General features: G+C 56.9%; 1 protein-coding gene across 20 annotated transcripts in view; it reads left to right on the forward strand.

Moving 5' to 3' along the window:
- LOC100353508 (protocadherin gamma-C4) overlaps nucleotides 1–15,410 on the forward strand; it is a 193,861-nt gene extending 178,451 nt beyond the window's left edge. For all 20 annotated transcript variants that reach the window (XM_089335983.1, XM_070076229.2, XM_070076240.2 and 17 more), the window contains 2 exons: nucleotides 5,515–5,603; nucleotides 13,455–15,410. In XM_089335983.1, coding sequence (XP_089192109.1) covers nucleotides 5,515–5,603; nucleotides 13,455–13,681 — 316 coding nt within the window. In that variant the 3' untranslated portion in view covers nucleotides 13,682–15,410. The remainder of the gene's footprint in view (nucleotides 1–5,514; nucleotides 5,604–13,454) is intronic.
- Nucleotides 15,411–16,639: the final 1,229 nt, after the last annotated feature.

The following is a 16,639-nucleotide window of genomic DNA, read 5'->3' on the forward strand; positions in this document are numbered from 1 at the left end:
TTCCCAGGTGCATTGGTAGGGAGCTGGATGAGAAGCGAAGCAGTGGGACTCCATGCTCTGATAGGGAATGACAGTGTCGTAGACTGTGGCTTACCCAGCTATGCCACTACGCCAGGGCCCATGTATGTATGGTTTTACATGTTAAGTCTTTTTTAGCTTTTATTTAATAAATACAAATTTCAAAGGTACAGCTTTAGGAATATAGCAGTTCAGAGGTTAGGTCTTTTGTTACATTAAAAAAAAAAAAAAAAGTAAATACAAAGCAGAGCCCGCATTATCTCCAGTCCCGGATGCTCTATGTCTGATGGAGCCCAGGTGCCTGGTCCCCGCCGCACATGTGGTTTCAGCCTGGCCTCAGCCTACTTCATGCCTGCCTGTCTGTCTGTCTGTCTGTCTCTCTCTCTCTCTCTCTCTCTCTCTCTCTCATAGCTCACTCTCTTTTAAGATTTATTTATTTATTGGAACGTCAGAGTTATACACAGAGAAGGAGAGAGAGAGAGAGATCTCCCATTGGCTGGTTCACTCCCCAAATGACCACTATGGCCAGAGCTGGGCGAATCCAAAGCCAGGAGCTGGGAGCTTCTTCCAGGTCTCCCACGCAGGTGCAGGGACCCAAAAACGTTGGCCATCTTCTGCTTTCCCAGGCCATAGCAGAGAGCTGGATTGGAAGTGGAGCAGCTGGGACTTGAACCAGTGCCCATATGGGCTGGCGGCACTGCAGGTGGTGACTTTACCTGCTACAGCACAGCTGCACAGCATTGGCCCCTCGCTCTCTTTGAGAGAGATGGAAATAATAAACATTCTAAATAAAAAGAACAGCTCTGTGGCCTCCCAGAGCGCTTAGGATGAGAACAGAAACTTTACTGTCCACTCTGCAGCCCCACCGCTGCCCCAGCTCCTCTGTGACAGCTTCTCTGGTCTCCTCTTGGTCCGCAGAGGCATGGGCAGGCTGCCTGCTCTGCCTGCAAAGGCCTCTCCAGAACACGGCGCCTCATCTAACACGTGGTTTGACCCCTTAACCTTTGATTTGTTCATGTTGAAGATTTATTTTATTTGAAAGGTAGAGTTAGATTATCTGTCTGCTGGTTCACCCCTAAATGGCCGCAAAGGACAGGGCTGGGCCAGACCACAGCCATGAGCGGGGAGCTGCTTCCAGGTCTCCCACATGGGTGCAGGGGCCTAAGCACCTAGGCCATCTTCCGCTGCTTTCCCAGGCACAGTAGCAGGGAGCTGGGTTGGAAGTGGAGCAGCTGGGACTTGAACTGGAGCCCATGTAGGATGCCAGTGTCACAGGCAGTGACTTTACCCACTACACCACAGTGCCGCTCCTCCCCCACAACCTTTTATTTAGAAATGTTTCCCAAAAAATAAGAAGGAAAATAAATGTTTTGAACCTATCAAAAAAGTAGAAATGATAGTGTGATCAACCCCCAAATTCTCTTTACTCTTTGTACTTAGATTCATTAACTGTTACTATTTGGCACATTCATTTCATCTCTACCCAAACACGTTTACACCCACATTGTTTTTTCTGAACCGTTTGAAAGCAAGTTGGGAGCATCCTGACGTTTGGAATACTGCAGTGTGTGCCTCCTAGGAGCAATGGCCTTCTCCCAGATAACCGCGAGGGTGTTAGGAGGCAAACGCAATGACACACGGTCCCCGGCCTGGAGCTGTAAATGTTCCCAGGACATCCTGCCACTTGTTTCTTCATATCCTACACAAACCCAGGGTTCAGCCCGAGAGCACAGTTTAGTCTCAGACACCCCCACCCCGTCTCGCTCGCTCGCGCTCTCTCTCGCTCTCATGTCATAGATATTTTTAAAGCACCTAGGCCGATTGTCTTTTAAAATGCCCCATAATCTGGGCTTCTCATTATTTGCTGATTGTTTACTCATAGGTTCAGGTTAAACAATTTTAGCAGGAGTATTCCAGCAGTGGTACTACAGCCTCCCGCTGCATCACATGAGGGGTGATTTCTTTATGTTTGTAAAGATTTTTAAATTTATTTGAAAGGTAGAGTTAGAGAGGAGAGAGAGGGAGAGATCTTCCTTTTGCTGTTTGACTCCCCCACATGGCTGAAGTGGCCAGGGGTAGGCCAGGCTGAGCCAGGAGCCAGAAGCTGCTTCTGGGTCTCCCATACAGGTGCAGGTGTCCAAGGACTTGGGCCATCTTCTGCTGCTTTCCCAGGCCACAAGAGAGAGCTGGATCAGAAGTGGAGCAGCCGGGACTCGACCGGGTGCCCATATGGGATGCTGGTGCTGCAGGCTGTGGCTTTACCTCCTATGCCACAGCGCTGACCCCACAGCCAGTTCTTGAACCAGCACCCACACAGGATGCTAGCACCGCAGGCAGAGGCTTAACGTGCTATGTCAGTCCCAGTTTATTATTTTTTAACATTTACTTTTAGTTAGTTGAAAGGCAGGCAGAATGGGAGAGACAGAAAGAGATCTTCATCTGCTGGCATACTCCCTAAATGGCTGCAATGGTCTGGGACTGAGTCAGGCCAAAGACAGGAGCCAGGAGCTTCATCTGGGTCTCCCACATGGGTGGCAGGAGCCCAGGACTTGGGCCATCTTCCACTGCTTTCCTAGGCACGTTAGCAGGCAGGTGACCGGATGCAGAGCAGCTGGGACTCTGATGCCGGATGGCAATGTTGGCAAGCGGCGGCCTCACCTGCTCGGCCGCGGCGCGAGCTCTGTGCCACCAGGAGATACTCAGTATTAGCTCGTTCTGCTATCAGTGTCATTAGATTTGTTCACCTCATGAAAGTGGTGCCCTCAGATCTCTGTGACACTTTAAAAAATTTGTGATTAATGAGTAATCTGAATTACTGTAGTTAGTATTTTGGTATTCAGGGAGAAGCCACTGGCAAGGCTCCCTGCCTGAGTCTGTTTTTAGCTGGTGTTTACCAAGGGGTGACTTTTGGTGCTTCCTTCTGTTTGTTTAGCTGTCCTTCTCCTGCAAGGCTCCTGGAGGGTTCGTTTCAGTCCCCCAAGGAAGCCTAGACTGACCTCCGGACGCGGGCTGGGCGGCGCTCCCCTTCCACGCTGCGGCAGCCCCGCTCTTTGCCTGCGTGCATTTGTCACGGTGACAATTACACTGTGTCACTGTTTATTATCAGGGCCTCAGTGAGCTCCGTGAGTACCAGAGATGGACTGCTTGTCACGTTCACAGATATTACCCTAGTGCCTAGCCCCGTGTCTGCCCACAGCAATTACTCAATAGTTGTTACATGCATAGAGAATTCCAGCTTTTCCCACTCTTGGGAGGGGAAGCCAGTTTCCTCCCTTCCCCTCCAACCCCAACTTTCCTATCTGTTCTCTGGGACAAGGCCAAGGTGACGTGCTGCAGCCACGGGCCCTATTTGAATTTTTTTTTTTTTTTTTTTTTTTTTTTGACAGGCAGAGTGGACAGTGAGAGACAGAGACAGAGAGAAAGGTCTTCCTTTGCCATTGGTTCACCCTCCAATGTCTGCCGCGGCCGGCGCGCTGCTGCCGGCGCACCGCGCTGATCTGAAGCCAGGAGCCGGGTGCTTCTCCTGGTCTCCCATGGGGTGTAGGGCCCAAGGACTTGGGCCATCCTCCACTGCACTCCCTGGCCACAGCAGAGAGCTGGCCTAGAAGAGGGGCAACTGGGACAGAATCTGGCGCCCCGACCGGGACTAGAACCCGGTGTGCCAGCGCCACAACCGGAGGATTAGCCTAGTGAGCCGTGGCGCCGGCCAAACCTATTGAATTCTTAAACCAAGCCCAGCTACTTGGGATGGGAACCCCAGAGTGGAAGAAGCCATAGGCCAGGACAGAACCTGCAAACATCATCAGGAAGTGTTGGTGCTCACCCAAAGTGAGCAAACATTCATACATACTCTGAAAATTACTTTTGAATTTGCATTTGTTTATTTGCGAGAGAGAAAAAAATCAAGAGTGAACTCTAATCTGTGAGTTCATTCCCTACATGCTTGCAACAGCCAAGGCTGGGCCAGTCTAAAGCCAGAGGCCAGCAACTCAGTCCAGGTCACCCCTGTGGATGACGGGAACTCGGGAACAGGAGCCATCACCTGCTGCCTCCCGAGGCGTCACGCAGCAGGAAGCTGGAGTGGAGCTGGGACTTGGGGATGTGGGCATCCTGCGCAGTGTGTTAGCCCCTGTCTTAAGTGCCTGCTCCTCACGGCGCACTCCTGCTCCTGGAAGGCCTGCCCTGCAGCCTTCCCCTGGCGCCAATCCTCCCCCTCCTCTGCACCGGCCCTACCCACTCACCTAGACAACTATTGCTAGAGGAACTTCTCTGTACTCTCTAATAGACAGACTGCATCAGGGCACCCTCCCCATGCCCTACCCCCTGCAAATTAAAATAATCTAAACCTTCCATAGAAATTGTTACCCTGGGAGGCTGGCTCTGTGGCCTAGTAGGTTAAGCCTCTGCCTGGGGTGCCGGTTCATGTCCCAGGTGTTCCACTTCTGATCCAGCTCCCTAATGCACCTGGGAAAGCAATGGAGGATGCTTGGGCCTCTGTAGCCACGTAGGAGACTGGAGGAAACTCCTGGCTTCAGATCGTCGCCGCTCTGGCCATTGTGGCCATTTGGCCGACCGGAGGATAGAACACGTTTCTGTCTGTCTCTCCCTCTCTGTGGCTGTAACTCTGCCTTTCAAATAAATAAATAAAGTCCAAAAAGAAAAAATTGTCACTTTGGGAAACTCCAGATTAAGTTGTAATTCTTTAGGGTTCTTTGATAGTTGAGTGCTTTTTACAGTTAGGAGTCACTTCACATTTTAAAAGGCAAAGAGCTTCTAAGAGTCATCAGCAGGTCCGGTGCTTCGGGAGGAAGCGGGCAGAGGTCAGCGTTGGGGAGGAGCAGGTGCAATGGCGGTCATGGCGCCTGGTGAGCGCCCACAGGGCAGCCCCAGAGGTGGGAGCGCAGCAGAAGCACCTGACCCAGCTTGGGGCTCGGGATCCCTTCTAATAAATATCATTTGTGCGACTAAGGCAAAGGCTGGGGGCGGGGATTCTAAGGCACAGCATCTGCCCAGACTTCTCAGGAAAGAAGGAGGTCCAGGACCAGGGAAACGCTCCAGGAGGGTTTGCTGATAGAATGTTCTAGAGTCGTGCTGGAGTGCTCCTGTGACAGGAGTGGCAGGCGCTGGTTTGCCGGGTAACAGTTCACTCTGAGGCAGAGATTAGATTGGCGTTCTAGAATTTTCGTTCTCCCTGCTGCAGGGTCTCTTGGGGTCTCCCCCGTTTTTCCCTGGGGCATCTCTAGATCCCTAACCCTTTCTGTGGCTCTGGGAGGGGTGTCTCTGCCACAACCCCTCGGGGGTCCTCAAGTGCGTCTGAGACAGTAGGGAGCGGGTTGGGGATCTGGCTCCCCAGGGGTTGGGTCAGCACCTCCTACCTTGCTGAAAGGGGTGGGTGTTGGGCACAGGCTGGGAAGGGGCAGTAGATTTGGGGGCCCAGCTGGGGCTTGAGCTAGGCTGGTGGGGGAGACTCTGCTTACCACCCCACTCTCTCCCCAGCTCCCAAAATGGCGATGAGACCGGCACCTGGCCCAACAACCAGTTTGACACCGAGATGCTGCAAGCGATGATCCTGGCCTCGGCCAGCGGTAAGTAGTGGTGCTGTGTGCAGTGGGACGGATACGGGGGGTCCTGTTGTACATCCCACAGCCACCAGGCCCAGAGACTGGATCTCTCAGCTGGTCTGAGAGACCCACCTGTGACATAAAATCGGGGTGAGGAGCAGCAGAGGGGAGTCAGCTAGGAGAGGGGCATTAAGGAGACGCGGAGGGAGGGGGCAGCTGGCGCCTGTGAGACGCGCGCTGGAAGGGGACAGCCCGGGCTGGGTCCTTCCCCTGCTGCTGACTGTCCTCGGGACTGGTCGGGCTGCTCAGTCTCCCTCAACCTCTTTCCTTAGCCAAGAAAATGGGGACAGTGTCCCCCAGGGGTTGTTGTGAAGATTAAATGAGATGACATCGTACCGCCCAGAGTACTGAGCCTGGAACACGCAGCCCTCACACAGTGAGAGCCGGCCCCCTCCCTGCAGGGCAGGATTCTCTTGTTCCCAGACCCAGATCCTCACCTGAAAGAGAGATCCAGCCAGTGGCGGTGGTTTCTAAAGAGCTAAAAAGGGTCTGGTAAGGCCAGCGGGACGATGCTGTCAGTGCCTGTTCCCGGTCACTGGGGCGGGGGGGGGGGGGGGGGGGCTGGAGCAGGTCTCCCGGGTTCTCCTCAGCTTGGTAGAGAAATAAAAAGCCAGGAAACAATTTGCAAAGAGGCAGAAACTTTTATTCAATTGGCAAGTGACAGAGAAAGCGTCTGGTCCCAGAGGCGAGCCGGCGGAGTGCCCGAGCGGGACACTGGCTTTGATGCGGTGTCTCGGGTTTTTAAGGCGTTACTGTCTGTTCATTGGGTTATTCTGCTGGGGGTGCCCCTTGGACAGGGGGTGTCACATATGCATGTTGATTGGGGCTCGTGGAGATAGCAAGGGTCTCCTGGAGACTGTCTCCTCAGGGGCTCAGCCCCCGCCTCTGCCAGCTCTGAGTGTGTGATGTAAGGCCACAAGGTCGCACACGCAGCACAAGAAGCTATTGGTGGGGGAGATGCCAGTTGGTCTGGAGACAGGCTTTGCAGCCACAGCTGACCCCTGCTTGTGAAGGACGTTCTACCTATGTCTGAGGGGCCCACAGACTCCCTGCCCCACTGTCTGGCCTCAGTACCCAAGGGCACAGGCCCAGGAGGCGGGCCACTCGAGTCCTGGTGCCCCCCAACCAGTAGTTGGTTAGATAAGTTATTCAGCCCCTCTGAGCCTTGGCTTCACTTACTATGAAATGGGCACAATATGAGGCAGGCATTGTGACATAGCGGGTAAAGCTGCCACCTGTAGTGCCGGCATCCCACATGGGTGCTGGTTCCAGTCTTGGCAGCTCCACTTCTGATCCAGCTTTCTGCTATGGTCTGGGTAGACAGTGGAAGATGGCACAAGTCCTTGGGCCCCTGCACTGGCGTGAGAGACCCAGAAGAAGTGCCTGGCTCCTGGCTTTGGATCAGCGAAGCTCCAGCCCTTGCGGCCATCTGGGGAGTAAACTAGTGGATGAAAGACCTCTCTCTCTCTCTCTCTCTCTCTCTCTCTCTCTGCTTCTCTGTAACTCTGCCTTTCAAATAAATTTTTTTTTAAAAAATGGGCACAATATTAAGATCCCTCACTGTGATGTGATAAGGGCCAAATATAAGGTATTCAGCACAGAATTGCCAGTGAGTGAGGGCAAGATACACGGTGGCTGTATTGATTGATTATCTTTTTTAATTAAAGACATTTAATAATCTAAAAGGCAGAGTTACAGAGGGAGAGGCAGAGAGAGAGAAAAAGAGAGAGATATCTTCCATCTGCTGGTTCACTTCCCAAATGGCCACAATGAGCAATGCTGGGCCAGGCAGAAGCCAGGAACCTGGAACTCCATTCAGATCTCCCACATGAGTGCAGGGGCCCAAGGACTTGAGCCACCTATAGTGCTGCTTTCCCAGGTGCATTAGCAGGGAGCTGGATGGGAAGTGGGGCAACTGGGACTCAAACTGGCGCCCACCCATACGGGATGTCTGGGATGTCGGCACTGTATGTGGCGCTTTAACCCGCTGCACCACAGCCTCAGCCCTTGATTATCTTTACTGACCTATGCATGATGCCTGTTAAAAAGGCCTGGAGCAGCAAATCCTGGACTTACAGGGAGGCTGGCAGAGGAGTAAGGCGTTGGCCCTGCAAGGTGTATGGAGAGCCCTGGGGCTGTAGCACACACGGAGGGCTGGCGGGTGGAGACCCACATGAAGTCAGTAATCACTGCGATCACCCTGGGCACAGCTAAGCCAATGTTAGGGGCCTGGCTCGGTTGATCCCTGAGCAGCACTGCACGGCAGGTCTGATTTTTACACCAGACAGGGGACGGCACAGAGAAGCCGCTGCCCAGAGGGCCCAGTTTTAAGCTGCAGAGTTGCAGTTCTACCCCATTCTACCCTCAAGTCCATATCCTTTCCTATACAGTGGCCATGTCGGCCTTTTATTTTTTTATTTTTATTTTTATTTTTTGACAGGCAGAGTTAGAGGCAGAGAGAAAGGTCTTCTTTCCGTTGGTTCACCCCCCAAATGGCTGCTACAGCCGGTGCTGCGCCGATCTGAAGCCAGGAGCCAGATGCTTCCTCCTGGTCTCCCATGCGGGTGCAGGGCCCAAGAACTTGGGCCATCCTCCACTGCCTTCCCGAACCACAGCAGAGAGCTGGACAGGAAGAGGAGCAAGTGGGACAGAATCCAGCACCCCGACCGGGACTAGAACCCGGGGTGCCAGCACCTCAGGCAGAGGATTAGCCTAGTGCCTGGCGGCCTTTGATTTTTTTTTTTTTTTAAGATTTACTTTTATTGATTTGAAAGGCAGAGTTATGTAGAGGGAAAGACAGATCTTCCATCCGTTGGTTCACTCTCCGAAATGGCTGTAACAGCCCGGGCTGGGCCAGACTGAACCCGGGGCCAGGAGCTTCTTCCAGGTCTCCCACATGGGTGCAAGAGCCCAAGTATTTGGACCATCTTCCACTGCCTTCCCAGGTGCATTAGTGGGGAGCTGGATCGAAAGTGGAGCAGCTGAGACTTGAACCAGCACCCAAATGGGATGCTGGCATTGCAGGCAGCGCCTTAACCCCACTGTGCCACGATGCCATCCCCCATGTCTGCCTGTAGATGCAGCCTTGGCTTCCTTTGTACAGCTGAGATGGGGGCTGTGTCAGGCCCATGAGGTCATAGCATCTGGCATTGCCAAGGCAACTGCAGGCAGGACCCAGAATTCAATAAATCTATAGCAGGCTAATTTTCAGTGTGATCATTTTGCTTGTCGCATGGATACTCTTATAAAAATCCAAATGGCCCTTGGCAGAAAAAAATCTTCCACACCCTGGTAAGCCCTGTTCTGTCGGAGTCTCAGGTGAACAGCAAGCCCCGTTCCAGCAGAAGTGCACCTTCCAGGCACACTGTCCTAAAACCTGACTCCTCCTCCACCTGCCATTCCAGTGTAGCTGGGCACCTGCATTTTCCTTCTCTAAACTGGCAGCCCTACTGCAGAGGTGAGGTTACAGGAGGCCGGGCCTGTGACTGCTGAGAGGAGGAGGGAGGAGCTGAGAGGCTGCAGGGGCTGCCCCCTGCCAGACAGAGCAGTCCCAGGGCAGGAAGGCAGAGGCGAGTCCAGGGAGGCAGGTGGCGGGGCAGTGGCCAAGCGAGGCTAACAGGTCGATGGAACTGCTGCAGCCTTGCGCCCGGGAGGCGGAGCGGGGCGGGGCAGGGCAGGGAGGCAGGCTTGCTAGCCTAAGTCCAGATGTTAAAAACAGAATTGCAATCAGTATTTATAGCCCAAAACTCTGCTCTGCTGTCAGGACTCCGCCCTGCTGGCCCACACAGGGCCTGACCCCAGGCCAAGCCTGGGCCCTGGGGGATGGACCGTGGGGGTAGGGGTGACAGGGTCACGCTTGCTTTCACACCCGCTTCTCAGCCTTGGAAGCAGAGAGGTTCCTGGAGCCTGGCCCGGCCCGTGGGGCTGCGGAAGGGGGCAGGGAAGGTGGAGGGGGAGAGCCACCCTCAAGAGGTTTCTAAATAAACATCCTGGGGGAGGTGTGCTCTCAAGGAGCCTGCGGTTTGCAGCTCAGCCAGCTCCCGCCAGCTGACTTGCCTCCCTGCCTCCCCGGCTGCTCCGCCACAGCCCTCTCAGGCCCAACCAGGTGAGGCATAGCCAAGTCCCCCAGTGGATGCTGGCACCAGGGAGGAGGTGAGCAGCACCCTCACCTGGACAAAGAGACCCTGGGCCCTTCCCAACCATGGGTCTTCAGGTGGGAAGTGTACAGGCATTGATGGCACACAGGGCCAGAGCTGGCACCCGGCTTCTTCCCCTCACATCTACAGGTGGGGAAACTGAGGCCAGAGGCACGCAGGGCTTTGGCCAAGGCCACACAGCTCCGTGATGGCAGAGCTGGCCAGGCAGAGCCCTCATGGCCATCTGTAGCTCCCACACCCTGCACTTCCGCATCTCCTCTCCCTCCTGGTCTGCCCAGCTTGACTGCAGCCCACGAGAGGTCCAGGGGCTGGCGTGGTCACGCTGGCCAACTTGGCGTGCTTGTCAGAGCTGTGGGGTGCACCCAGGATGGGGGGCCCTTGCTGCCTCCCTCCGCCCGGCTTCCAGGCGTTTCTTCCCCGCTCTCTTCTAGGAGCCCCGGTGCGAAAAGAGGCCCTCTCCGTCGCGCTCCCTGGCGCCTCGGAGGTCCCTGCGGCTGTCCCTAAATCACTCTGGAATGCTGGTGCTTTGAAGCCGGATCTGAGCCCCTCCCCCTCCCATTCCTGGGCTGGAGGAAGCCTGGCGGCGGGGGGCGGGGCACAGGGGACCCGCTCCCTCCTGGAGTCGATTAGGGAAAACAGGGAAATGTCAGCGGAATGAATGGGAGGGCGGAGGGAAGGGGGCCGGCCGAGGAGAAGGAAGTGGCCGCTGCTGCCTCCTGCCTGCGCCTGCTTCCCTGCCCCTGGGAGGCCCCCAGCTCAGGGGTCGACCGCGGGCGCTTGACGCAGGGCTGGAAACCTGAGCGCCTCGGGCGCCTCTCTTCCGCTCTCTTCCGTCCTCCCCCTCCTCCGGCGGGCGCTGACAGTATTTCCTGCCTGTCTCTTTCCCAATCCCTGGTTCGTGTCCCAGGATTACTCAGCCTCTCCGGCTGTGGTCACAGTCTCCCAGGGTCTAGGGTGGGGTCTGAGCTAGGCTAGGGGGAAGCTCTCCCGCCAGCGCCAGGCCTGGGGCTTTAACTCTTTCCCTGCCAAAGAGAATTTCAGTGCCTCCAGCAGGGAGCTCTAAGGCCTTGGACGCCGGCTCCGCCCCCCAGTCCGAAAGAGTGCGGGGTGGAGGTGACCGAAGGTTGGAGGAGGGAGCGCAGCTGCTGACGTTCGGAGAGTACGCGCTGCACAAAGCGCAGTCCCTTAGCCCTCCCCGAGGCGCCAGCGTTGCACCCTAGCAGGTAAAGCCACGCCTACGACCCTGGTATCTCACTTGGGCACCGGGTTCGAGTCCCGGCGGCTCTACTTCTGATCCAGCTCCCTGCTAATGGCCTGGGAAACGTAGCAGCAGATGGCCCAAGCCCTTGCCCCCCCCCCCCCTTAGGAGTCACACCCGAAGCTCCTGGCTTCGATCTGGCCCAGCCCAGGCTGTTGTTGCCCCTAGGACAGTGAAGATCCCCTCCCTCCCATCCTCCCCCCCCACTCTGATTTTCAAGTACATAAATGTCTCTTTAAAAAATAATCCTCCCAGAAGCCCTATGAATTAGGCACTTCTGTGCTTCTCAACCTTTGATGGGCAAACACATCCCCTGCAGAGCGCCTTAGAATGCAGATTCTGAGGCTGCACTTTGAACAGGCTCCCAGGTGTGCCTGAGCTAGGGCCAGGATGAGCACTCTTTTAAAGAAAAAAAAAATTTTTAAAAAAAAAGATGTATTTATTGGCCGGCACCGTGGCTCAACAGGCTAATCCTCCGCCTAGTGGCGCCGGCACACCAGGTTCTAGTCCCGGTCAGGGCGCTGGATTCTGTCCCAGTTGCCCCTCTTCCAGGCTAGCTTTCTGCTATGGCCGGGAATGCAGTGGAGGATGGCCCAAGTGCTTGGGCCCTGCACCCCATGGGAGACCAGGAGAAGCACCTGGCTCCTGCCTTCGGATCAGCGCAGTGCGCCGGCAGCAGCGCGCCAGCCACGGCGGCCATTGGAGGATGAACCAATGGCAAAGGAAGACCTTTCTCTCTCTCTCTCACTGTCCACTCTGCCTGTCAAAAATTTAAAAAAAAATTTTAAAAAAGATGTATTTATTTATTTGAAGGGCAGAGTTACAGATCGGTGGGAAGTAGCCGGCGCCGCGGCTCACTAGGCTAATCCTCCGCCTAGCGGCGCCGGCACACCAGGTTCTAGTCCCGGTCGGGGCGCCGGATTCTGTCCCGGTTGCCCCTCTTCCAGGCCAGCCCTCTGCTGTGGCCAGGGAGTGCAGTGGAGGATGGCCCAGGTGCTTGGGCCCTGCACCCCATGGGAGACCAGGAAAAGCACCTGGCTCCTGGCTCCTGCCATCGGATCAGCGCGGTGCGCCGGCCGCAGCGCGCCGGCCGCGGCGGCCATTGGAGGGTGAACCAACGGCAAAAGGAAGACCTTTCTCTCTGTCTCTCTCACTGTCCACTCTGCCTGTCAAAAAAAAAAAACAAAAAACAAAAAAAAAAAAAAAAAAAAACAGATCGGTGGGAAGAGAGAGAGAGATCTTCCATCTGCTAGTTCACTCCCCAAATAGCCCATCTGAAGGCAGAAGCCAAGAGCTTCTTCCAGGTTTCCCTTTTGTTTGGCCCTAGTACTTGGTCCATCTTCGGCTGCTTTCCCAGGCACATGAGCAGGGAGCTGGATCAGAAGTGGAGCAGCCAGGACACCATCCGGTGCCCCTATGGGATGCGAGTGCCACGGCGCTGGCCCCCAGGCTGAGTACTTACCAGGCCCTGGTTTCTTCTGGATAGCAGGCAGTGGGGCTGGAGGTGCTCTGGGGTGCTCCCTGAGCCCATGCCTGCACTGTACCGAGATGTCTGGCCCTGGACCCCTCATCTTAGCCTCATACACACTGCTCTCCCGTCTCCTCTCCATCCGCTTCACCCTCACAGTGGGGATGAGGTCCAAGCTGGAGGTGGTAGTGGTGCCCATGTCCTCTCGCGTCTGTTTAGATAGACCTAGGGCTGAGCCGCACTCTATAGCGTGCCCCGTCGGGTCTGACCTCAGGCTAGGCTTTTACCGTCTCTCAGCCTTGGCTCCCTCATCTGCAGTGGGGCTGCTGCCACATCCCTTACCGACTACATGTGAAACTTCCAGCTAAGTGCTTGGCTCAGGGTGGGCAGTCGAACGCTATTAGAAAATGGAACTCCTGACTCCCACTTGGCACTGGTTGGAGAGGACAGGAGTGTGGACAGACCTCGGTGGCTGCCCTGGGCTAGTGTGGAAGCCAGGGGCTCCTTGGAGAAGGACTAGAGCAAGGGTTTGGGCGCCAGACAAGGGCAGCCGCCTATGAGCACCTAGCATGCATCAGGCACATTCTAGCTACTCCACATACAGCTTCTTATCTGCCTTCAGCCAGACCAGAACAGGCGGATGCTATCACCCCTGTTCTGCAGGTCGGAAGACAAGGAGCGTAGGCAGACTTGCTCCTGGTCAGAGCCAGCAAGAAAAGAGCCGGAACTCGCAGGGATCCAGCCGAGGGGCTCTCACCCCAGAGCCTTTTCACCTCCACCAACAGGTTGTCAGTGATCCCTGTGCTCCCGTGTTCGGTGTGGTTGGGGCCTGGGGTGCTTCGCAGGCATCGCCAAGTCCTTGTGGCACGAGAGGACTCAGGGGGACCCTAAGTTAGCACCCACCATCTGACCTGAACTTGGTCTGTCTGCAGAAGCTGCTGATGGGAGCTCCACCCTGGGAGGAGGCGCCGGCACCATGGGCTTGAGTGCCCGCTACGGACCCCAGTTCACCCTGCAGCACGTGCCTGACTACCGCCAGAACGTCTACATCCCTGGCAGCAACGCCACGCTGACCAACGCGGCTGGCAAGCGCGATGGCAAGGCCCCAGCGGGTGGCAACGGCAACAAGAAGAAGTCGGGCAAGAAGGAGAAGAAGTAATGTGGAGGCCGGGCCGGCAGCCAACGGGGCGGCCTCCCCCACCCCCAGCCAGCCCAGCCTCCCCCTACCTGTAGCCAGGCCTCAGAATTTCAGGGCTCACCCCCAGCATACTGGTTGGGGCCAAGGCCATGCTCCCCTTGGGAAACAGAAACAAGTGCCCAGTCAACAACCCCCCTCTGTGCCCCCAAGGGGTTGAATATGCAAAGGGAGTTCTGCTGGAACCCCCATCCAATCAATCACAGTCCCGTGGGGGTAGTGGGGTTAGTGTAGATACCAAGAACCATTTGCCACACCCAGTTTAGTTACAGCTGAAATCCATCTTCAAATCAATCGGGCCCATCCATCCCCGCCTCCAGCAGTTCCCCTCCTGAATAAGGTCACTGGGGTGTTGAGGTACCAGGTGACCTAAGCGTTGGGAAAGGCATCATGAGCTCACGGCCTCTCCTCCAACTCTGTCTCCCCCAAAGCATGGTTTGGTGCCTCCCGGAGGCTGAGAGCCAGTGCCCAAGTTTTGGGGGACCTGGTCACCATCCCCATGGTACTGACGCATGCTGGATTTAGCGAGGGCATTTTGCTGCCAAGCCTCTTCCCAAAGCCCTGGGGAGCAGTCTTTTGTTCTGTTTTTCACTGTTTGATGTTCCAACTGCATGCTGTGACTTCCTACACCCGCCTCCAACAAGAGACTCCATTGCATGCTCCGAGGCAGTACGGGGTGGGAAGGTAAGGAAGGGGAGTGTGTGTACATGGATGGGGGGATGGACAGAGCTCAACCCGTCGACCAGCCGGGTGTGTAGGAGGCTCTGTATGTCCCCAGGGTACTTCCAAGATCCCCAGATTCCAGCCCTGACCAAGCACCGGGCTGGACCCTCCCCTCCCACAGAAGGCTCAGCCCAGGGAGCCACATTTGGGCTGAGTTAGCAGGACCAAGGGATTTAAACTGGCATTTCAGTCCAAGGAAGCTCTGAGTAGGTTTAGGACCAGGTCCCCAGGAATCACAGGGACCTCTGTGGGTGCTGGGTACTCCACAGGTGCCACTGTGGAAGGGGGCTGTGCAGCCCCAGCCGGGAGGGCCAGCCAGGCCATTCTTGGTCCCTGGGTTGGAGAGACAAGGAGCTAGAACAGGGACCAAGTGGACCGCAAGTCTCAGCCCAGGATGGGGCTGCCCCTCTGGGCTCCTTGACTCCTCAAACCACAGTCTTTCACCTTGCCAGGTGCCATCTCTTCTCTGTCAAGGCCACTGCCCGGGCCCCCAGTTCGCCCCCTAGTGGCCAGAGCCTGGTTAAAGTCCCCCAGTGCCTCCTTGTGCATAGGCCCTCCTCTGCCCACCCCCTTCTGCCCCCCGGGGGTCCCGTGCGAATAGCGGGGCTTCGAGGAGAGACCCCCATCCCCATCCCAGCCCTTACAGTAGAGTAGTGCCCCCTCCCTCCCTGGCTGGTGTAGAATAGCCAATAGTGTAGTGCGGTGTGCTTTTGCGTGACGGCGAGCGGGCAGCGGGCAGCGGGCTCCGCGGCCGTCTGTCCTTGAACCTGCCCGCGGCGGCCCGTGCTGTGTTTTGTGCTGTGTCCGCGCGCTGCGGCGGCCCCTACCCCATACTGACGCCTTCTATAAGCGCTTCTCTCCGCATAGTCACGTAGCTCCTACGCCCTTCCTGTATCTCACGCAAGTTTTATACTCTAATATTTATATGGCTTTTTTTCTTCGAAAAATAATAAAAAGGTTTCTTCTGAAAGGTTGAACGTTTGTGTAAGAGACGGATGTCGTGGTGGTTTGAGAGGCGCCTGGTGGGAGCAGAGAGGATTCGGGTGGCGCGCGGTGTTGGCCTCGCGTGTCCTTGTTGCGCATGTAGCCCTGTGTGTGGATTGCGTGTGTGAGCGCGCGCGTGTATGGCCGTTCTCCATGGCTATGCGTGCTTGCAGAGCCGAGCGCCGTCGGCTGTAGCTGCTCGGGTGGATCTGCACTCTGCGGTGCGCAGGCGGCCTGCGGGGGCAGGGAGCTTCCAGAGCGGCGCGTGCGTGGAACGGCGGGCTGTGCGGGGGGCGCCTGCCGCTGTCTCCAGGCAGAAGAGGGCGCGGGCGGGGTGGCGGCGCGTGCAGCGCTGGGTGCGGGTAGAGGACGCCTCCCTGATTCACGCCCCCTTTTCCCGTCGCCGGAGTGGAAGGGGATGCTGCGATGGTCTAGTCTGTACCGTGGGTCTTAGTTCCCCGACCTGGGAGTCGCCTTCCCGCCCGCCTCTCTGCGGCAAAACCAGAGCCATCGCAGGGCCCCTCCTGTCTTGCGCAGGTGGAGGGGGCTGGGAGAGCGAGCAGGAAATGAGATGGCCCGCAGGCCCAGATCGCCCGCCCTCCTCTCTCCCAGCCCCCTCTGGCTGTGCGGGAACGACGGGGGGAGGGGCGGAAGAGGAGAAAGCAAAGGGGCCGGCACAGTCGCAGGGAGGGTTAGGGAGGGCTCGCCAGCGGGCAGGGCCCGAGGCGGCCGATGCTCTCCGCAGGCGGGGCACGCGTCCTGCCAGCCCGTGTGTTGTCATGGAAACCAAGCCTTCCGAGCAAGCACGGGGCGACTTTCCTCGCGTGGGAGGAAGGGTGGCGTGCGCGGTTGCCGAGACGGCGGCGGCGCTGCGCAGGGGTGGGTGCCCGGCGCCTGGGTTCTATTCCAGGCACAGCGGCCGGCCGGCCGGGCGCGCGAGCAGCTGCGGTGCGTGCCCTAATTGGTATGTGTGCCTGAGAAGCCCCGAGCCACAATCGCGTGGCCACTGGAGGAGAGCAAGGGCGGAGGCAGGCAGCCCACCCCCACACCTCCGGCCACAATGGGGAGGCAGCTGCCCAGGTCCCAGGGCTATTTCAGGCGCTTTTATTTCTGGTTGCAGGGCCTGCCCGTCTGCGCCAGGCCTGCTGGTGGCTCCAAGGTTTCTTTGTGCGGGCCACGACGTGCTCCGGCAAGGCTGGCTGCGGGTGGCAGGTC

Source organism: Oryctolagus cuniculus, chromosome 6 (assembly GCF_051225735.1).
Source record: "Oryctolagus cuniculus isolate XC-2025 breed Fujian yellow rabbit chromosome 6, ASM5122573v1, whole genome shotgun sequence".
In the NCBI taxonomy this organism is placed as follows: Eukaryota; Metazoa; Chordata; class Mammalia; order Lagomorpha; family Leporidae; genus Oryctolagus; species Oryctolagus cuniculus.